Source organism: Heterocephalus glaber, unplaced genomic scaffold, assembly GCF_053883595.1.
Source record: "Heterocephalus glaber isolate CG9 unplaced genomic scaffold, H.glaber_assembly_v1.0 deba00001553, whole genome shotgun sequence".
Taxonomy (NCBI): domain Eukaryota; kingdom Metazoa; phylum Chordata; class Mammalia; order Rodentia; family Bathyergidae; genus Heterocephalus; species Heterocephalus glaber.
The window spans coordinates 6,970,263-6,993,885 of NW_028258344.1; the positions used below are offsets into that span (position 1 = coordinate 6,970,263).

Here is a 23,623-nt window from a genome sequence, read left to right on the forward strand (position 1 = left end):
AGATCATATGATTTTGTAATTAATGGTGCTCATTTTCTTACTTTCTAGCCTTGCTTTCTTTGACATTCTGTTCTGAACCCTTGTCACTATATTTTTTCTCAAGACTTCATGGTCAGAGTTGCTCTCCAATTCTAATTCACTTAAAATTTCATTTATTCAGACAAAAAAAAAATCAGAGACCAAGTGCCACGAGATTAGCAAAATGTCTAAAATATGCTGCAGTTATTGTTTGTATAGTTGCAAATAGATATGTGTATAATTTTAAAGATGTAGATTAGATATTTTCAATAGTCATGGGAATCTTTTGTAGTTCAGAGAAGTATTTAATACATTTGTCACGTTTTTAAAAACTAAGCCCACTCATACTTAGAAACTTTATGAATAGAGGATATGACTGCATCAGCAACATCTGCCAACGCTAACAAACTTCACAATATATTTTATGTGAACTCTTCAGTATGTTTTTATCATAAATTCATAATAATTTTGGCACTTTAGCACATTATATAATTGTATAACCTTTTAAAAAACCAAAACACTCTCATTAAAAATATGATATGAAATGTATACTATTATGGAACTGCATAACTATCTTAAAGGCTCTTTTGAAAGTCTTTAAAAGCCATGGTTAACAAAAAGCCATAAAATGCAAATCAAAATTTACAAATAGGTAAATACTCTGATAAGGTTTCTAGTAGTAACATGGTTATTTTCTTTAACATCTAAAACTCATAATACTATTTGTCACAGCATAAAACAAGCTAAGGTAATTATTTCAATATTTAATTTTAAAATAACATGAAATGCTTATAATCACTCATAGAAAGTGATGATATGCTCACCTAAGAAATTAAGAATTCATATCTTTTGCAGTGCAGTAAGATGAAAAGGAAACCACTGTATCTGACCTGTTAACTGTCCTGTGGCATGTCCTCACCTCCGTCATCCAAGCTGTTTTGAGGGCAAGCCTCTGGCTTTCTTTGTCTGCACAAGAAAGCGAGTGGGTGAGAGGAGCAGTAAGATGCTCTCCAGGGATAAATCCACTCAAAAGAGACCTTAATGCCTGGGATTTAGCTCAGTGGTTCCGCTGCCTGGCTCGCAAACGCAAGGTCCGGAGGTCGATTCCCGGTATCAAAAAAAAAAAAAAGCGACCTTAATTCTGATTCACTAATTCTCGAGGGAAAGGCACTTCCTAGCATATGATATATTAATAAAACTACTTAATCAAAAAGGCCAGAAAGTTTAAAGTTTGTTATATGTGAATTGGAGATGTTTTTCCATTATGGAAGCCTATTTTTCATTTGTTTATTTTTAATCCATTTATTAATTTCTGTGCTTCAAATTATTTCATATGAACATATTTTATTATGGGGTTATAGAGGTACATACTATTCTCAAAAAAATAGTCAAGCAGATGAAAGTTTGTTAATTTTATTCTACATATCCATTTTCATTTAATTTTACTCTACACATTGCCTTCATTCAGGAACATGGAAGTTCTGTGTTTTGAGTAACATTCTTAAAATTTTGACAGTTTAATATTGTTACTTAAAGATGACAGATAGACAACCAGGCAGATTGATGGACAGCTCATAGAATAATTGCATAATTATATTTCCTGGAAAAGATAGTATTCACCAAATAGAAATCAAGTGAGAATTTGGATTTATCTTATACCTGCAAGCCAGCAAAGCACTTTAAAAATAAATCTAGGTTTATTGGCATCCCCCGAAAGCAGTAGAAACTATTGGATTTTTAATTTCTAGATTTTAGGAGGCCTCATAAGGAGTACTCTTTTCTGAGTGTTCCTCATCTGTTTCTTCCCAGAAGACATAGACTGATTGACATATTTATAATCAATTTATTTAGTATACATGCCTTTCATCTCCACATTTTTCTTCTCTTTCTCCCTCTTCCACCCACTTCTATCCAGTACACAGTATGGACTGCCCTCTGGATCACCTGGAATGTGTTCATTATCTGCTTTTATTTGGAAGTAGGTGGCCTCTCTAAGGTGAGTTTATCATGCCTTTAAAGTACACTTTGAAAAAAGTGCATTGTAAATAACTAATGTGACTACATATTATGACTCTCTCTCTCTCTCTCTCTCTCTCTCTCTCTATATATATATATATATATATATGGAATAGTGATCAAAAAAGAGTTTAGGTACCATTTAGGAAACAGTGATCTTAGGAGCATGCTGTAATAAGGAACTTCCAAATATTTGCCTTATAGTTTTGTTCTTTATCCTTAAATGGAGCTCTGCTTACAGTGCATCATCATGTCCACTTACAATAGGCAATAATATTGCAGTGACCTCAGTCCTAAATATAAAGTGAAAAATTATTTTGAATTTTTTATTTAAAGTGGAAAGAAGGTTGACAAACAATGAAACCCTGCCAGGGATTTAGCTCAGTGATTCCTCAGTGCCCTCCTCGAAAGCGCAAGGTCTCAAGTTCGATCCCTGGTACTAAAAAGCAAAAACAAAAGCAATGAAACCCTTATACATGTAAGTAGAGCATATGTTTATTAAACATGTAAATGCATTAGTGTGTTGACTCCTATTCTGAAGTCCTGATCTGATCAGAGAGAAAATGGTTATCTTCATGCAGAGAGTGACACACGTGGTATTTCTGTCTGCCCGGTTATGTCTCAAAAGTACATAACTTTTATCATGCCCTCTGCAAAAAGTGTCTTTAGATTGTCACCAAAATATGAGCATGATTTTAAATTTTTAGCTGTGGTTCTTAAAAATTTGTCATGTTAACCAGCACAGTTCTCTTGTAGAGAAGAAATTTATAGAGAACAAACAGAATGGTATAATTGCAGAGTATAATTTTTTTTCATTTTTAGAAATCTCATTATCACGTCTATTTGTGCTAGTTGTTGTACTGTCTTATGATAACCTCAAATTATAAATAATGTAATGGTCTTTTTGCATTTTTGGTTTAGTTCTTAGAAAATCTATCGTGACTAGCACAGATACTTTTAGAATTGTTAGGCTCCATTGAAGTCCCGATGACAGCAAAGCATGTTTGATTCACCCTAATGGCAAAAATTCTGGAAGGATGTTTTTCTAGAACTTTGAACCATGGTTACACTTTCTGTACTGTAAGTTTAAAATTAAGACCTGTCACTATTTTCTCACATTGACAAATGTATTCAGGAACCAGAAATAACATTTCCAATATTGAGTTCCATGTATATGTATTATCACATACCAAAAACATTTGTGGTACTGAACATAACTCAACACTAATTTCTAAGAAAGAAAAATAATTACTTAAATCTATGTCTAGGAATCATCTACAAATTATATATATAAATTATATATATAATCTGCAGATTATAAAGTAACTTTAATATACCAATCTTATGAGGAAACATTATGACTAATAAACATTCTTCAGCCCTTACCATTTTCTCACTTGTGATTTGGTTATTTTAAATCATGTTTTTTATTTCACTGCATAAAAATAATCTTTTATTTTCTTCCATACAAACTGATTTGTAATAGATTAGATGAGAGGAAATTTGTCCTGTGGAATTGACATCATAGTGTTTTGAAAGAAGGCTGAATTTTAAATTATGAGTCTTTAGCTCAAATCTTGTTGTTAGCATTTATTCACTATGGACCATTAGCAAATCATTTAACCCTGCTGAGTCTGAATGAAATATCATAACAGGGCCAGCTTTGCTAATAATGACAGTAGTAAATGTTTGCTGACTGTTAACAATGTTTATGCACATTATACGTGGCAATTCAGGTAAGCTTCGAAACAACTCTATGAAGTGATAAAAATAAATGAAATAGATGCAGTCACGTTTCACACAAATGTGATTTCCCACCACTGCTGAGTTATTTTTGAGAACTGCTTTTTATAACTGCTTTTCTACTATCAATGCACATCTTAAGGGTTTTTCCCTTCATTTATTTGGGTGCAAGGTTAAAAAATGTGCATATAGCAGTCCTGGTTACTCATTTTATTACCTGTTCAAATGCCATTGAGAAATCAAACAAGTATTCTTGATCATTAAAACAATAGATGATTCCAAAGAGTGCATCCTAAAGATCGTCTGTTGACCTCCTTCTTTTCACTGCCTGTAAGAGTGGAAACATCTCCCTGGTTATCCATAGTGCAGCTTCAACAGGAGTCTGTAAGAAATAGCATCTGAAAAAACATAGAACACAGTTAAGGGCCTGTGACAAATACAAATACCTATGCCACTATTCCAGGTTGGATTCCTCTGGGTAAGAAATTCCTCCTCCATGTGTGCTAGTTTTATATTAACTTTCTAGGGCTCCTCATCTACTGCTAGTTCCTAATGAACTTCTTAGAATTATTCTATTGGATAGATTACTAGAAGCCATTCTATACTTTAATATTTTTTCACAAACACACATTTTTAGGATATTGAATTTTTCTTCAAAGAGTGTATTCAGAATAAAATCCACATCATGTCTGGGAATTGAGGAACTATTCCAATGACATACATGGCCTATACTTGGTCAATTTGTACTTCACAGTGCTCTTTTGCTAACAATTTGCATCCATAGAGTGAAAACAGTCCTAATTCATCTGAAAGGAGTGAATAGTCCCATAAAGGTAGGTGAGCATTCAAACAAAGATCCTGGCAACGTATAGAAGAGTAATGGTACTTGTGCTCTGTGTTTTAAAAATTCCTCATAGTTTATCATAAGATAAATATTGACGAATGTAGTCAACATGAGCAAAACTCTTTGGGATATTCATTAATTTTAAGAATATGAAAGAGTTGTAAGGCCAAAAGGATTGAGAATCATTGCTCTACAGTAACGAGTATAAATAAGTATGCATAAAATGAGAACAATGAAAAACCAAAGCACATTATATAAAAACAAATACTAGTATGCTAGATTAAAAACCAACTGTTTCAATAATTATATGAAATGCAGATAAACACTCCAATTGACAGAAGTTAGAGAAGACAATACCCAATGCTATCAATATCAAATATACTTCAAATATAAATACATACATACACTCAAATTAAAAGGATGGAAAATATATGCTGTGCAAACAGCACAGAAAATCAAAAGAAAACCTCTGTGACTTTATTTTATCAGAAATAAAGTAGACCTCAAGTCAAGGACTATTGATACAGGTAAAATAGATTTTTAAAAATAAAAACAAGGTTTATTTATCAAATAGACATAATAAACTTAAACTATACCAAAGAGAAAAATTTTAGAACATATGAAGAAAAAATTGACAATATTAAAGGGAGAAATTCACAAATCCACAAAGATAGGTAGAGAATTTATGACTCCATTTTTCATTATTGATAGAAAAAGCAGACATAATCCAGTAGAAATAAAAGATTTAGACAACACCGTCAGTCAGATTGTCTAACTCACTAAAGAATATTACACTCAAAACTGTAAAATATAGTGCATTTGATCTTAGCCAAAAGGTGGAGAAGTGATCAAAACTGTAAAATATATATTCTATTCAAATGTATATGGAACAATGACTAAAAATGTGTTTTATATCATAAGGAAGTCTCAATAAATGCCTGATTACTGAAATAGTTCAGAGAGTACATGCTAGAAACACACACACACAATAAGCAGTAATTTGAAATTTATAGTATTAAAATAACTAGAAAATCTATATCTATTTGGATATGAAAGCAGACAATTTTCAATAATCGATGAATCAAAGAAGAAATTTAAAGGAAATTTAAAAGTTTTCTGAAGTATACGTATAAAGAAAACACAATAAATTAATATTTATAGATGAAACGGAAGCAATGTTCAGAGAAAAATATAGCTTTAAATTAATATTTAATAGAAGGAAATTTTAAAATAAACAATATAATCTTCCACTTTAACAAATAAAAAGATGAACAGTGTAATTATAGCTGAGATCCCATAGCTGGTACATTTGACAGGTTAATAAAATGACAACTGGCTAGTAAAACTGATCAAGAAAATAGAAAAAAAGCAATACCAATGATCAGTTTTAGTAAAGAAAAGTAGAACATCAATACAAATCCTAGAGATGCTAAACTACTAGTGTTGTAGGAAATATGAAATATTATATCTTCCAACCTGTTAATTGTATGATGTGCTGAGTTCTTGTTCTCTAGAAATTGAATGGAATGAGGGAGGATTGAGAGAGGTTAAAGTGGGAAGATATTTATTGATAGGAAAGCTCTGAGGGGCAGGAGGGGTCCCAAGTGGGTAGCCCAAGGAGCTCACTTTACAAAGAAGTTTATAGGGTGAAACCCACATGGGTAAAACATGGGCCACAGCCATGAACATCCAATAAGTTTACAAGCATAGTCACTTAGGTAATGGTGGTCCAATTGGGAAGCAAGCCACATACCAACCATGGATGGAAAGAACAAGGATTCTCTTAGGAGGCGGTGGGTCCAGAGTTCTCTGGTCACCCCCAGGGTGGTCAATGGCAATCTCTACTTCACTAAGCCCAGTTCTTTGAAGTATGTGGGTCTAGTCATCTTGTCTCAATCTTGAGGCCTGGTTTTCAGCCGATGTGCAGCTGTGGTGTGTTTCACCATTATCCTGGCCCTCTTGAGGACTTAGCCCTATCTGGCTGCCTGTAATATTTCTACCTAGATCATCTATCTATAATACTATCAGAAAAAATAAAATACTTTATTTCAATAAGTTTGACAAACAAAATGAACTTAACAAATTCCTTTACAGAATAACGTGCCAAAGCTAGCACAACCAAAAATAGAAAGTATGGATAATCATAAATTTATAATTAAAGACTTTTTGAGTAATAGAATCAATAGCTAATAGGAGGTCATATGGTATGAAAACTAAAACAAAGTCAGAAATGAAAGTCATACTTTCAGAAATCAGATTCCCACTGTGTTCAATTTCCTAAGTTACATTTGACAGAAACCATCTCTGTCTGATCCATGTAGAGACTGTGGTGGAAAGACAAGGGCTCAGTCAGCCAAGAGGCCTCAGAACTGGGCTTGGATCAGCCCAGAGCTATGTAGCCCTTGGACACTCAGAGTGGTAACAGTCTTGTCAGAAATCTTCTGCTTACATGGGAAGAGGGTTCAACTGTTGTCCATCTGTTCACAGTTTAAATTACCAAGATACAGTGGCGGGGAGGATAGGATGGTCCCACCTGGAATCACTATCTGCTTCTTCACCAGCACAGGGCCTGAGATTAGAGATTTGATTCCACAAATCAGTGAAAGGTCATTTCAATAACAAAAAATGGGGCAGTCTCATGAGTGAGAGACAATTGTAACATCACAAGTACTGCTTAGCCGTTCTTATTGACTAATTGAGTACATTGTGTGGACATGAACACATACCTATGGCCTATCATGAGGCTTTTTATTAAAACCTCTGGATTTTCAGTTTGTCTTCATCTTATCCTCTAGCCATTCCTGAAGTAGCATTTGCCACTGTGGTCTTAAGCACCCTATTCTGCTCACATCACATAGCACTTGAAGGAAATGTGTTATTGCTTTTAGCCTATGTGGGGTTGTGTTGTGTGGCTGACTATGTAGGTAATTGAAAGCATCTGCGTTTATGTGATGTTATAAAGTCTCAGTTTCCTTTTTTAGAAAATGAGAAAAACCATAGCACCAACATTAGTGAGTTGTGGAACAAATGAAATAAGATTATATGTATATAATGCTTAAATAATATAGCCTAATACATGTATTAGGCTTAAAAAGGATCTTGGCATATTGTGGTGTTTCAATAAATGGTGGCTATCTTTACTGCCATCAATGTCATCACTTTTATTATTACTTGTAAAATTAACAGACATAATGATTCTCATCCTGAAAACCTTTGGGACATATATTCATTACTATGAAAGGATTGTAAAGGGAAAAAACTGTAGGGCTAAGTGACTTGTATAAAAAAATATGAAACAGTCCCTGGTGAGAGGACCTCAGATCTGCATATTAACTTCACAGCTGCAGTGCTAGTAATTAAATCCTTCCCTTCAAGATGTAAATAGGTTTTTGATATATATCTGCAGGCAGGTTCTCCTAGGGTCTTTACTGCTCCCTTTAGAAGTACTTTCAGTATCACTGGAAGTCTCTGAGGCTGTTTTTCATGCCATATTTTAAGATCACCAAGGGCACAATTAATAAGCTATTGCTGCTTCTTTCCAAATTACAGGAATTGAAGTCATTTATTCCTCCCTAGGAATACATTCAGAATGTAAATATGAAAACTCATCTCATTTGCTACACTTAAAGGTACTGAAAATAAGTTATGTTGAGGACGCAAGTTCTATTCTTTTCATTCCAAAACGATTAGCCTGACATCTTACTGACATTTTTTGATTACTTCAAATTGTGAAAACTTCAAGCTAATATTTTTGCTAATTGATTTTTCTTTTATTTATTTATTTATTTATTTATTTATTTTTATTAAATTCTTTTATTGGTACATTGTAGGTATACAACACAATTGCATTTCTCATTGGGAATTGTACCTTTACATAATGCATCTTGGTTCTTATTTTTTCCCCATTCCTAGCCCTCCCTTCACCCCCTCCACCCTTCCCTATTTACAAAGACTTTATTTCCAGTTTTTCCATTTCTCAGCATTTTTCCTTTCCCTTCTTTCCTTTCCCCTGCCCCTCCCACCACCCCTACCCCTTTGGACCTTTTCTTCCTATTTTACATTATCGATTATTCATTCTAATCATTGGTACATTTTAGGTATACAATATAATGACATTCATCATTGGAAATTTGCACCTTTACAGTCTCTCTTGGTTCTTATTTTTCACCCTTTCCCAGCCCTCCCTTCAACCTCTCATTCCTATTTACAAAGATTTTGTTCCTATTTTTCCATTTTCTCATATTAATCCCATTGCCTTCTATCCTTTCCCCTAGCCCTCCCACTTCCTTCCCCTTTGCACCTTTTCTTCCTATTTCACATTACCAATTATACATTTAATCCTTGTTTACACTTTCAGTTTCTCACACCAGAGAAACTATTCAGTATTTATTCATGTGTGTCCTATTTATTTCACTTAAGAGTATCCCCTCAATGTGCATCCACTTAGCTATAAATGTCTCTAATTTCTCATTTTTTATGGCTGAGTAGTACTCCATTTTATAAAAAAACCACATTTTCTTGATCCAGTCTCCAGTTGATGGGCATTTGGGCTGTTGCCAAGTTTTAGCTGTTACAAAATGTGCTGCTATGAACATGGGTGCACATATATCACTGGGGTATGATTCTTTTAATTCTTTGGGGAAGATCCCCAGCAGTGGAATAGTGGGGTCAAATGGGACTTCCAGTCCTAGTTCTTTGAGGTATCTCCATACTGATTTCCACAGTGCTTGCACCAGTCTACACTCCCACCAGCAGTGGAGCAGGGTTCCTCTTTCCCCACAGCCATGCCAGCATTTGTTATTGGTTGATTTCATGATAGCAGCCATTCTTTCTGGAGTGAAGTGGAATCTCAGCATTGTTTTCATTTGCATCTCTCGAATGACCAGTGATGTTGAACATTTTTTCATGTATTTATTTGCTATTTCTACTTCCTTGTCTGAGAAATGTCTGTTCATTTCACATGCCCATTTTCAGTTTGGGTCTTTAAATTTGGGAGGTCTGATCTTTTTAAGTTCTTTATAGATTTGAGATAGTAGACCTTTGTCTGAGGAAGAGCAGGTGAAGATTTTTTCCCACATTGTGGGTTCTCTCTTCACACTGCTAGTGGTTTCTCTTGCTGTGCAGAAGCCTTTTAATAAGAGATCCCACTTGTTGATTGTTTGTGCTAGTTCACGGGCAACTGAGGTTTTGTTCATAAAATCATTTCCTATATCACTGTCTTCAAGAGTTCTACCTAACCTCTGTTCCAGCCAGTTCAGCGTTTCTCTTTTAATATTTAGATCTTTAATCCATTTTGATTTTAGTTTAGTGCATGGTGAGAGATATAGGTCTAGTTTTAATCTTTGGCAAGTTGAAGCCCGATTTTTCTAGCACCATTTCTTAAAGAGGCTATCTTTCCTCCAGTGAGGGTGTTTGGCTCCTTTATCGAAGATGAGATGTCTGAGTGTGTGTGGCATTGTTTCTGCATCTTCTAATCTGTTCTGCTGGTCCTCAGGTCTGTTTCTTTGCCAGTACCATGCTGTTTTTATCACAGTAGCTTTGTAGTACAGTTTCAAGTTGGGGGTTGTGATACCCCCTTGCATGTCTCTGTTACCTAGAATTGCTTTTGCTATTCTGGGTCTCTTCTTGTTCCAAATGAATTTTTGGATTGTTTTCTCGAGGTCTATGAAGTATGCTCCTGGGATTTCAACTGGGATTGCATGGAATCTATATAGCAGTTTTGGAAGTATGGCCATTTTCACTATATTAATCCTTCCTACTCAGGAGCAGGGATGTCTTTCCATTTACTGATATCATCTTCAATTTCTCTTTTTAGAGTGCTATAGTTTTCAGAGAGGAGGTCTTTGATTTCTTTGGTTAGGTTGATTCCTGGGTATTTCAGTTTTTTGGATGCTATTGTGAAAGGAATTATTTGCTCTATTTCTCTCTCAGTGAGTCTGTCATTGGTGTAGAGGAAAGCTATTGATTTTTGTGTTTTGACCTTGTATCCAGCTACATTACTGAATTTGGTTGTTTAGTGTAGAAGACTTTTGGTGGAGTTCTTGGGGTCTTCTATACAGAGTATCATGTCATCTGCAAATAGTGACAATTTAACTTCTGCATTACCTATCTTTATTCCTTTTATTTCTTTCTCTTGTCTAATTGTCATGGCTAATGTTTCCAGAACTATATTGAACAAGAGTGGTGATAGTGTATATCCTTGTCTTGTTCCTGATTTTAGTGGGAAGGATTTCAGTTTTTGACCATTTAGTATGATATTGGCTGTTGGTTTTTCATAGATGGCTTCTATCAGTTTGAGGTAGAGACCATCTTTTCCAATTTTTTGTAGGGTTTTTATCATAAATGCATGTTGGATTTTGTCAAATGCTTTTTCTGTATCTATGGAGATAATCATATGATTTTTGTCCTTGGCTCTATTGATATAGTGTATTACATTGATTGATTTGCATATATTGAACCATCCCTGCATCCCTGGGATGAATCCCACTTGATCAGGGTGTATGATATTCTTGATGATCTTCTGCATTCTATTTGCCAGTATCTTATTAGGGATTTTTGCATCTATGTTCATTAGTGAGATTGGCCTATAGTTCTCCTTTTTGGTTGGATTTTTCTCTGCTTTGGGGATCAAGGTGATGCTTGCTTCCAGGAAAGAATTTGGGAGTATGGCTTCCCTTTCAATTTCATTGAAGAGTTTAAACAGTAGTGGCAGCAGTTCCTCTCTAAATGTCTTGTAGAATTCAGCAGTGAAGCCATCAGGGCCTGGGATTTTCTTTGTTGATAAGTTTTAATTACATTTTCAATTTCATTGGTTGATATTGGGTTGTTCAGAATTTTTAGGTCTTCTTCATTCAACTTTGGTAAATCATATGTATCTAGAAATCTGTCCATTTCTTCTGTGTTGTCCATCTTATTGGCATATAGGTTCTGGAAGTAGGTATTGATGATCCTCTGGATTTCTGATGGGTCTGTTGTAATTTCACCCTTTTCATTCCTAATTGCATGGATTTGGGCCTTTTCTTTCCTTTTTCTCACAAAGTTGGCTAAAAGTTTGTCAATTTTGTTTATTCTTTTGAAGAACCAACTCTTGGCTTCATTGATTTTTTTTATCATTCTCTTAGTCTCCATTGCATTGATTTCTCCTCTGATCTTTATAATTTCCTCCCTTGTATGAGCTTTGGGGTTGTCCTGCTCTTCTTTTTCTAGAAGCTTGAGATGCAGCATCAGGTTGTTTAATTGGGCTAGTTCTGTTTTCCTAACATGCGTATTCACTGCTATGAATTTACCTCATAAGACTGCTTTCATTGTGTCCCATAGATTCCGATATGTTGTATTGTCATTGTCATTTAATTGAAGGAACTGTCTGATTTCTTCTTTAATTTCCTCTGTGACCCATTGGTTATTCAGAAGTGTGTTGTTCAATTTCCATGTGTTTATGAAATTTTTCCAGTTTATTTTGCTATGGATCTCCAATTTCATCTCACTATGGTCTGATAATATATAGGGGATAACTTCAATTCCTTTGCACTTACTTCAACATGTTCTATGTGTGAGTATGTGGTCTATTTTGGAGAATGACCCATGTGCAGCTGAGAAGAATGTGTATTCTGATTTTGTGGGGTAGAAGACTCTGTAAACATCTGTTAAGTTCATTTGTTCAAGAGTTCGATTGAGTTCTTGTATTTCATTACTTATTTTTAGTCTAGTTGATCTATCTATTTGTGACAGTGGGGTGTTGAGGTCCCCCACTACAGTTGTATTAGTGCATATATGAGTTTTCATGTCCGTTAGTATTTTCATGTCCCTTCCTCTGGGCCAGGAGCAGCAGGACAGAAGGTGGCCCAAAAGCCCTTTCCTGTGGGCTGGGAGCAGCGGGAGGTATGGTGACTGGGAAGCCCCTTCCTCTGGACCAGGAGCAGTGGGACAGCTGCTCAGAAGCCCCTACCTCTGGGCCGGGAGCAGCGGGACTCAGTACCTTGGTCTGGTGGTCTGGTGTCCTCTGTGTCTTTGTAGTGTGGAACCAGGTTGCTGCCTGTCTTCAGCGGGGTGATTTGTCATGTTCCATGCCACTGGGGACCTTGGTAGGGCATGGGCAGACCTGCCTGTCTGTAGCGGGGTGATTCAGCATCTTCCACATGACTCGCGACCTCGGTAGGGCATGCACAGTCCTGCCTGTCTGTAGCAGGCTGATTCAGCACGTTCCGTGCGACTCAGGACCTTGGTAGGGCGTGGACAGACCTGCATGTCTCCAGCGGGGTGTTTTGGCATCCTCTACAAATTACACTGTATAGAGGAGAAACCCAGGGAGCTGAAACTCAGAGGCACTGTTTCTTGTGGAGGTGGTGAGGAAACTGTTTCTGCTAGTGTTGATAGAACTGACAAAGTAGAAACATGAAACTGTGGGAAGGCCCTGCAGATCCAGGAGTCCTAATTGATTTTTCTTGAAAGATGTATGGAATTTATATATTAGTTATCTTAGAGAATTTTTCATGAGTCACATTTTCATAGAAGTCTGAATGTGTACGACTGTGTAGGGAATAAAGTAGGCATAAAATGAATTTATTTATATGAAGATTTATCCTATATTAATTATAAACTTTGATCAGGGTCTTCTAACATCTTACAAGCAGGAAGCAAGAAAGATGGACAAACTTTTATGATTACCTACATCGTACAGGACTATTTCTTGGCATTTATATTTTCACGCATAAGTCTAAGGTAGCTATTATTATCTTAACTTTTTAGATGAGGAACTTCAGATAGGAGAGTAACTTGCTCCAGGCTTATAACCAGTCATGAGGATGTCCAGTCTTGATGATTCTCATTATACCACATTGCTTTATACACAGAAGGAGAACCTTCTTGCGTTTCTTTCACTGTGTCATGTTTTGGCAACTATACTTTCTGATTGTGGATATTTTGATTCTTAAAGAAATTTAAACTACTTTCCCAAGAAACAATTACAGCACCTTGTGGACCTCTTGATTTTAAAATGACACTCATGTTCATGAGGGTCATTTTCCCTTGTGAAAAATCTTCTGTTGAATAGTTCACCTGTGCAGACAGACAGTATCAAAGAACTAATTATTTCTCAAGGCTCATTCTTATCACCTAACCTGAATTGTTCCTGTGCGCTAACTGGGACAAATATTTTTCTTAATGAAGATTCATTTTTCCTTCAAGATTTGACTTTCTTATGCTTTTGGCTGTGGGGAGACCCATTCAGTGGAAAAACTTCAGATAGTCAATCCAGAGCTCTGCATAGGAACAATGGCATAGAAAGAGGACTCTCAGTTCCTTTCAGCTGCTTACAATCTATTGTTTACAAACATCCTAAATGTATTTTGTCTCATAGAATTTTTCTCTTGATGGAAGTTATTAGCTAAATTAATGATATATAATATCTTTTTTTGCTATTTACATAATTACACCTTATTGATTATACTAAAACGCTTTGAAGATAACATTTCTTTTGATGATTGTTTCCTTCTTGGGTACCTTTTGAGGGGTGTGATATTTCTGGACATGGAGAGGTAAAGCTACAAATTATCCGTATTCCAGAACAATACATCTATCGAATAACATAGAAACAACATCCTAGTAATCTAGCAAATTTAGACATACTTCTAGAATGACAATAATCATGTACTATTTTGTTTATCATGAAGTGAATGAGGCATTTATCTCAGTGGACACTGGAAAACTACATACTCAGTTCCTGGTAATAGCAAAATATTTGGGGTTCCAGATTAATAAATTAGTACATATGTTCGAAGCTATTCTGAAAGCTGTCTTAAATACTGACTCAGGATGATTATGGTGGGTGTGAGTATCCATCCAGTTATTAAAGACCAGTTGAGGAAGAACATCTCAATGTACTCTGTCTTGGGCAGTAAATCTAAGTGAGACGCAAAGGCTTGTAAAGAAAAGCAGCAAATCAGAATTACAACATACTTCTCAACACAAACATTAAAGGCAAAAAGAGCTTGGAATGAAATGTTTTAAGCTCTGAAAGCAACTTCCAACCCAGACTGGTACCTCATCAAAAATTATCATTCAAAATTGATGGAGAAATAAGATCAGAGCAGAAATCAGTGAAATGGACACTGAAAAAACAGTAAAGAGAATCGAAGAGCTTGTTCTTTGAGAGAATAAACAAAATAGACAAACCCTTATCAGTCAGTTATACTACAAAAAAAGGAAGGAAAAGACCCAAATAGATACAATGAAAAATGAAAAAGGTAGGGCCGGGGATTTAGCTCAGTGGTGCCCCTGGCTGCCTTGCAAGCTCAAGGTCCTGAGTTTGATCTCTGGTACCAAACAAAAAAAGAAAAAGAAAAAGATAAAATCACAACAGACAATTCTGAAATCTAGGAAATTATTAGCAGCTACTTCACAAACATACATGCCCAAAAAATGGAGAACTGAGAAGAATTGTAGAGATTCCTAGGTACATATGATTTACCAACCCTGAACCAAGAAGACTTAAAAATCTTGAACAACTCAACAGGGAATAAAATTCAAGCTCTATATCAACTCAGAAAAGTCTGGAACCTGATGAATTCACAGCTCAATTTTACAAGAATATCAGGGGAGAACTAACATCAATGATGCTCAAAATGTGTAATGAAATCAAGAGGCAAGGAGAACTTCCAAAGTCATTCTTGAGAGCTAACATCATCCTAATACCCAAACCAGATAAGGATCCAACCAGAAAAGAGAACTACAGGTCACTGTCTCTAATGAACATAAATGCAAAAGTCCTTAACAAGTTATTGGCAAACAGAATGCAGCAAATCATCAAAAAGTTCATATATCGTGACCCAGTAGGCTTCATCCAAGAGATGCAAAGATGGCTCAACATATACAAATCAATAAATGTAATTAATCATATAAAAAGAAGCAAGGACAAAAATCTCATGATCATCTCAATAGATGAAGAAAAAGCCTTTGATAAAATCCAACTTCCAATCATAACAAAAACACTGAAGAAAATAGCTATACAAAGACCTTATTTCAATCTGATAAAAGCCAGTTATGACCAACCTACAGTCAAAATCAATTTAAATAGGGAAAAATTGAAAGCTTTCTCTCTAAAATCAGGAAGAAGACAAGGATATCAACTATCATGACTCTTGATATCATGACTCAACATAGCCCTCAAAACATTAGTCCAAGGAATCAGGCAAGAGAAAGAAATAAAAGGGATACATATAGAAAAAGACAAAGTCAAAGAATCATTTGTACATAACATGATCCTTTTCTTACTTGACCCAGAAACTCCACCAAAAGACTCCTACAATTAAGACCAATGTAACAGAATACAAAATAAACACCCAAAAATCAATACAATTGCTATACACTAATAATGAACTCACTGAGAAGGAAGTTAGGAAAACAATACCATTCACAATGGCATCACAAAGACTTCAATACTAAAGAATTAATCTAGCCAAGGAAGTGAAAGACCTCTGCAATGAAAATTACATCACTCTGAGAAAGAAACAAAGGAAGACATTAGAAAATGGAAAGAAATTTCCTGTTCCAGATTAAACAGAACCAATATAATCAAAATGGCTATACTACCAAATCTGATATACAAATTTAGTGCAATCCCAATCAAAACACTTTCTCACAGATCTGGAGAAAACAATCCTAAAATCTATGTGAAACCAGAAGAGACCTACAATAGCAAAATTTAGCCTGGATAATAAAAGCAAAGCACATGGGACTGAAATGTTGACTTGAAGTTATACTATAAAGTAATTTAAAGAGCTTGCTACTGCCACAAAAACAGGCATGCTGATCAATGGAACAAAATAAAAGAAGCAGAAACAACACCAGACACATACAGATATTTGATCTTTTACAAAGGGGCCAAAAACATACACTGAAGGAATGAGAGCCCCTTTAATAAGTGATGGTGGGAAAATTTGATAGCCACATGTGGAGATATATCTCACTATGTACTTAACTAAAACACAAAATGATTCAAAGATCTAAATGTTAGAACAGACATACTTAATCTCCTAGATTGAAGATAAAATAGATACAACTCGTTAAGACATAAGCATAGGCAAAAACTTTCTGAATAGAACCCCAGTGGCACAAGAGATAATACCAAGAATCAAGAAATAGGATGATATCAAATTAAAAAGCTTCTGCACAGCAAAGGAAACAACCAACAGAGTAAAGAGATAAAATACAGAATGAGAAAAAAGCATTTTTCCAGCTATTCCTCAGACTAAGATTAACATGTAGAATATATGAAGAACTCAAAAGAATTAGACTTTCCAAAATAAAAGGCCCCATCAAAAATGGGCAACAAAAATGAGCAAGACACTTCTCAGTAATACAAATGGCCAATAAATGCAAGAAAAAATGTACAACATCTCTAGGCATTACAGAAATGCAAATTAAAACTACATTGAAAAGCCATCTTATCCCAGAAAGAATAGCAGATCATCAAAAAATCTAATAACAAATACTGGAGATTAGGGAAAAGGCACTCTTCTGCATTGTTGATGGGAATGTAAACTAATGCAACCACTGTGAAAATTAGTATTGAGATTCTTCAAAAAAATAAAAGAGAAATTCTATTTGTCCAAGGCATCTCCCTTCTAGTATCTTCCCAAAGGAGTTAAAATTGTCTTATTACAGGGAAACATGCATACACATGCTTATGGAAGCACAATTTATAGTAGATAAATCTTGCCAACATCATATATGTCTATCAACAAATGAATAGATAAAGCAAATGTGCTTCTCTGGTGTAAAGAAAGATAAATTTGAGGCATTTGTAGGTAAATGGATGCAACTTGAGACCATAATGTTAAGTGAAATAAGCCAGACAGGCAAGCTTAAATATCATACAGTTTCTCTTATATGTGAAACTCAAAATATACGTACACAAATAAAGAGCAGAATAGACTATAGACAAATAGAACTAGGGAGTTCAACTGTATCCCTAAATTACCTATTCTGGTTTTTTTAAAGTACTTTAACATATATGGTAATTTGTCTCATTTATACTATTTTTCTCTTAGTTCATTTAAAAGATTGTCTTGTGCTATGATCTATTTCTTTTTTGTAACAGAAAGTCTTTTTTGTCTCTGTCTTGTACTCTGAGTAACTACTTTTGATACACAGTGTATTGACTCGTTATCCACTTACAATTTTGTTAGGAAATTTTGTATCTTTTTTCATAAAATAATAGTGCACATATTGTGAAAATGTAAAATTGCAAACTATTTAAATGCACATAGATAAAGAAACAGTAAACTAGAATACAGCTGTTTTATATTATTTTGAGTGTTTTCAGCTGCAAGTAGAAATGGTGATGTAAACAAATGGGATGTTTTTGTCTTATAACAATAGTCTCAGAAGACCACTGCCAGTGTTGGTTCAGAGGCTTTGTGTTGTCATCAGACCCTACCATCTTCTTACCTTGCTGCTTCTCTACCCTGGTATGTCAATCAGATTATTATTCTCAGCTCTCCAATCCCTTTCTCTGCTGTATGATCTTGAAATGTGCCAGAATCCACTGATGTTGGACTTGGCCTTGCAATATACACTGATGAACTGAATGTGGATGAAAGTAATTGTATGTACACCAATTCTAAGCCAGAGTCTTCAGAGCCATCACATGTTTCTACTCATTGTCTTCTACTCATTCTTGTGACCCACCATACAAGAATTCCTAAGGAAATCACTGATGCAAGAACAATGAAGAAATACAGAGCTGAACCAAACATGCATCTTGAAGCCAAACCCTGCCAACTCTGGGTAAGCCCAGAAGAGCCAGAGCTAACTTTAATACCTGTAAGGGAGAAAATGAGTATTTACTGTTGTAAGTCAATGAACTCTAACAGTTGTTTCTTACACAGTAAAACTGACCAATAAATTTTACATATCTACTTTCAAAAAAACCAAAAAGCTACAGTATAAAAAAGGCAAATATGGAGAAAGCCAGTTTTTCCACTACCATTTATTAAAGAGGCTATCTTTTTTCCAGTGAACATATTTGGCCCCTTTGTCAAAGATAAAGTGGCTGAGTGTGTTTGAAGTTTTTTCTGCATCTTCTAGTCTGTTCCACTGATCCTCAGGTCTGTTTTTTTGCCAGTGCTATGCTGGTTTTATCACCACAGCTCTGTAGTATAATTTCAGGTCAGGGATTGTGATGTCTCCTGCTTTGCCTTTGTTGCCCAGAATTGTTTTAGCTATTCTAGGTCTCTTCTGATTCCAAATGAATTTTAGGATTGTTTTCTCTAGTTCTGTGAGTGTGCTAATGGTTATTTTGATTGGGATTGCATTCAGTCTGTATAACAATTTTGGGACATGGAGATGTACCTTGTATCATTTGGTAAATTATACTATGGGCAATATGCCTTGGTGATTATAAGAGACATAATACAATAGTTCTGCTGCCTGCCTTGCAAGCGCAAGGTCCCCAGTTTGATCCCTGGTACCAAAACCCACCCCCCAAAAATAAGAGACACAATATCAAATACTTGTAAAGAACAGAGAAATAAGGAGTTTTAAACAGATAATTTTAGGTTTCAAAAAATTTGCAACTATATGAAAGTAAAAATATTTCTCATTATTAGTAAATTTTCTGTAAAGTGTACTACAGTGTCTTTAAAGTCCTTTCCAGCTTTCTGTGATTGCCTTGATTCAAGCTAACAGCCTAAAAATGTTATTTAGGATGCATTATTAAATGATTTCTCAAATCCATCATGATTGCAATGCTTAGGCCTTTGAATAGTACCATAGGTTTAAAGGTTTATTTTCACATGTGGTCTTTGCCTAAAATTCTATGTATTTTGACCAAATTTTAAACTATTTTGTTTTGATAGGAGCATGTTTATTTAATAATGGTAACTTTGCAAGCTTTAAATAATACACACAAATCACTGAATGCCATTTCTTCAAATTAACTGCTTATTAACTGCTTATTCTTATTTTTTTATTATACTTAATGTAATTATCACAGAGGCTATGAGCCAGATAATAAAATGCTAGTATTATGGAAATAAAGGTAAATATGGTCTTATATTTTTTATATATTTCATCACATAAAAACACTGAAAAATCTTTGCTGCAAAAAGCCAACTTGATGCTAATTTAATGATATAGAAACCACAGTCCAAAACTAAGTTAAGTATTGCTGCGATCCTGAGTAATACTAAGAGTTTCTTATCAGATATTTGTGCTATAATATTATGTTTTTAATATTTAATTGTTTTGTTTAATTTTTTAATATTGTGTTTTTCTGAAGGGGTTCAAAAAGTTTTTATTTTTTCAAACTAGCTGATGGATATTTTATTTTAGCAATAGTAGCTGTATTTCTCGTTATATGAGTAGAGTCACTATATTGAACAAGACTTGTGCGAACATAATTGAATAACTACCTAAAAAATGTTGGCTCTGCTGTTTGTATTTTATTGTTTTCTTTATTCTCGTGAAAATATTGCTGAGATCAATTGTTTTAAAAGGGAAACACTTTACCTGTGTATCCAAGTGTTGTCTAGACTCATTGCATTATAATTACGAAATTATTTTATTCCTTTATCTTTCAAATCATTATCAAATCCTCCCTTTCACTCCTTAACATATTGTGTCTCTAACAAGGATAGTTGTGAAAAATTAGTCTTGTTGTGTGATTGAGATCTGCTCTCTTCCCCCTCACTATAAGCTAACTGGACTTGAGGCTTTTTAAGTTTTTCCCTGGTGCAGATTCCACTATGAGACAGAACACAGGAAGTAGTCATTATTTTACAGAACCAGCCTTAAATGGTTGGTACAGGTTGCAAGGGATCTTGACCTCATGCTGGCCTGGATGTGTCCCAGCTTCTGTAGTGTACTTCTGCTGATGAATTTCTAAATATGGCAAATTCTCCCTTAATTTCAATAAACCAACATTTCTTTTAATAAGTATATAATTATTCTCATGCATAAAGGTTTGTTAAGCTTCTTGTTATATAACAGCATGCCATTCTGAGTAGACCATGGCTGAACTTTCATTTAAGCATTATTATCAAGAAAATTTGGTGCTGCAGAGAAATCAAGCTTTTATAACTTATTTGCAGATATTTTCACTGCTTTTAAAGACAATTTACAAATGCTGCTGCAAAATTTCTCACGCAGTCAATTGAACATAAGACCACTGTAGAAGAACAATATGTTGGACAAATAGAACATGTGTAAATGGCATTAAGATTTCAGATTTTCTTGTGATGTTAGTTTCTGTAGAAGACAATCTCTTTGTTGTGAAATATCAAGTAAGAGTCCAATTCTGGTAGTGGAGAATTTCAGGTGACATTTCCAGTGGTTCACAAGATTCAAAAAGACAGAATGATAACACCTAAACATGTTTTAGTTGCATTTGCTTACTTTGTAAACCAAAATATTAGTGTATACCACTGGGTATCTTATAAGAAAAATCTATCACACAGTCAAATTCTGACTGAAGTAGAGCAGAAGGGCCGTTCAGTAACAGAGGAGCCTAACCCATGATAACAAATATTCAACACTACTACCAAGTATATTTCAGAGGCGAAACATAATCTTTTCAATGGTTAGTTTCAAATTTTCCCATCCAGCTTGTTAGATGAGGAATCACAAGTAACAATACTCATATCAAGAAAGATCATTTTTGCACAGAGAAAGTATCTACATGAGTCACTGTCCTGTGATGGCATGAAGAATTGGTAGTCTGAGGTTTCAGAACTAAGATAGGTTCTTGAACACAGATGATCCTAAATATCTGATTTATAATTGCCTACATATGGCAACCACTAGAAGCCCAATATTGTTCCACAAACTGCCCTAGCATAAGAGCTCTGATTCCATCTTAGAAAAGACAAAGTTTGATAATAGTGGGTAAGCAGAAGGTTGAGATCAAGCCAAATAGGAAAATATGTGGGAAATGATTAACCAGGAGAATGGCACCAAAAATGAGAAATGCTAAGGAGCTGGTTTGATGTTTCATGATGCAAGCTTGTGACAATCACTGTGACAATCCATACATTGCAATGAGATGCTTTTTGGTATAAAGGACCTAACAAGTCAGTACGTGTCCCCTGGTAGGCCTGTCTGATATGCTGACTGCAGTGTGAACTTGCCCAGGGAAGGGAGTTGGGAAACATAAGAGACTATACCCTCCTTATCCTGTCCTTGGACTAATAGAGAAGAAAAGAGAAAAGTGCCTAGAGTGAAGATTGCCCAGAAGATCTGGCAGAACTGGCTGGTCTCAGTACAGGCCACTGAGCAGAAGCAACAGGGTGAGAAAAATAAAAGAGAGAGAGCACAAAAGGCCTCTGAGGTCTGATCATCAGGGATAAGCTGATGTCTCTCTGCCCTTTAGAGAAGTTTAGCATTGATTCATCTTTGCCTGTTATCTGACTCAGCGATAACAGAAATATAAGAAAAATAGAGCATTTGTTGTTTGTATAGCAATTGGCAGCATGTGTGCATTTTTAAATCAGCACAGTTACCCCACTATGGGGTAAATATCCACAGGAAATGAAATCAAAATATCAAAGAAATATCTCTCCATGTGCCTTGCAACACTATTCACAAGAGCCAAGATATAGAATCAACAGCAGTGCCCATCAACGGATGAATGGATAAAGAAAATGTGGCAATAGATAATGGAATATTATTCTGCCACAAAAAGGAATCAACTGCTATCATTCCCAACGTTATGGATGAAACTGAAGGATATCATGTTTAATGAAATAAGGCAAACAGGGATAGGCAAATACCCCATGTTCTCTCTTCTCTTGGTTACTTTTCTCTCGTTGTTGAGACACAATGCCCTGGCACTCAAAATTAAAGGGGGACAGGTTTATTTGGCTTACAGTTCATAAAAGTTTCAGTCCATTATCAGCTGGCTCCAAGGCAAGGATGGCAAATAGGCATCGCAGAGAAGAAACAACATGGTGCGCACAAGGTAGCAAAGGGAACAAGGGACCTTAACAGAATCTTTCTGCCCCTTTGATCTTGTTCAGACTGTGTAGAGCGGGTAGCACTCACACTCGTAATCCTAGTGCCCTTGAGCCTAACATTGCTCCATGAATCAGTTCCAGAAAAAGCCCCACCTGTGAATGTATGAGCTTTGGGGGGACATCTAAACATGAGCCATGGGCCGGGGATTTAGCTCAGTGGTTCTGTCATCTGCCCTGCAAGTGAAAGGACCTGAGTTCTATCCCCAGTACCAAAAAAATAAAATAAAATAAATATGAGCTGTAACATCTCTCAAATATAGAAGTTAGAATACATTGAATTCATATTTGTAGAGAGTAGGTTATAGATGTGTTATATAATTCTACCAACTCCATACAAGGAATGTAAACATTATGCATTGCAAACATGTACTAATAAACTAAACTAAAATAAAAATTAAACCATAAAGAACTTGTATACAAAAACCTTTTGTAAACCCAATTTTAAGAAAATAGTGGATAGTGGTTACTAAAGGCTATGAAAGGGAGAGGAAGAGGAGAAAGACGAAGGTCAATAAAGGCTACCAAAGTACAGGCAGGACGCATCAGTTCTCCATTAAACAAATGGTGGCAGAAATTTCTGCCTAACTTTTAGTATCTTTTCCCCTTATTCTGGTCAAGAATCTAGAAAAATTCCACTTTTGTCTGAGATGTCAGACCTCAAATGCTATATTTCTTTGCCTGTGTATGAGAAAACATGTTCATCTGACTAAGTTTTAGCTCAAGATATAAAACAAAACAGTGAGAAACCTCTGGGAAGATGCTTAAGAGCAAATGAATTAGAAGCAAGTCCAAACATAGTAAATTAATCAGTACAAATTTACTATCTTACATCTCCAGGTCAGAAACTTGATGTGGGTCTCACTGCGATAAATGTAGGCATCATCAGAGTTGCATTCTTTGCAGGAAGCTGGAAAGGAGAATCCATGCCCTGGCTTTTACCAGCTTTGAGGCTCCTAACATGCTTGGCTCATGAACTCTACTCTTCATCTTCAGC

General features: G+C 35.3%; 1 protein-coding gene across 3 annotated transcripts in view; it reads left to right on the top strand.

The window, feature by feature from the left end:
* The window catches only part of Nkain3 (sodium/potassium transporting ATPase interacting 3), a 654,273-nt gene that overhangs the window by 331,285 nt on the left and 299,365 nt on the right, over positions 1-23,623 (top strand). For 2 of the 3 annotated variants that reach the window (XM_021256087.2, XM_004842186.3), the window contains exon 3: positions 1,934-2,014. The exons of the other annotated variant lie outside the window; for it this stretch is intronic. In XM_021256087.2, the coding sequence (XP_021111746.1) occupies positions 1,934-2,014 (81 nt within the window). The remainder of the gene's footprint in view (positions 1-1,933; positions 2,015-23,623) is intronic. 3 annotated transcript variants of the gene reach the window in all.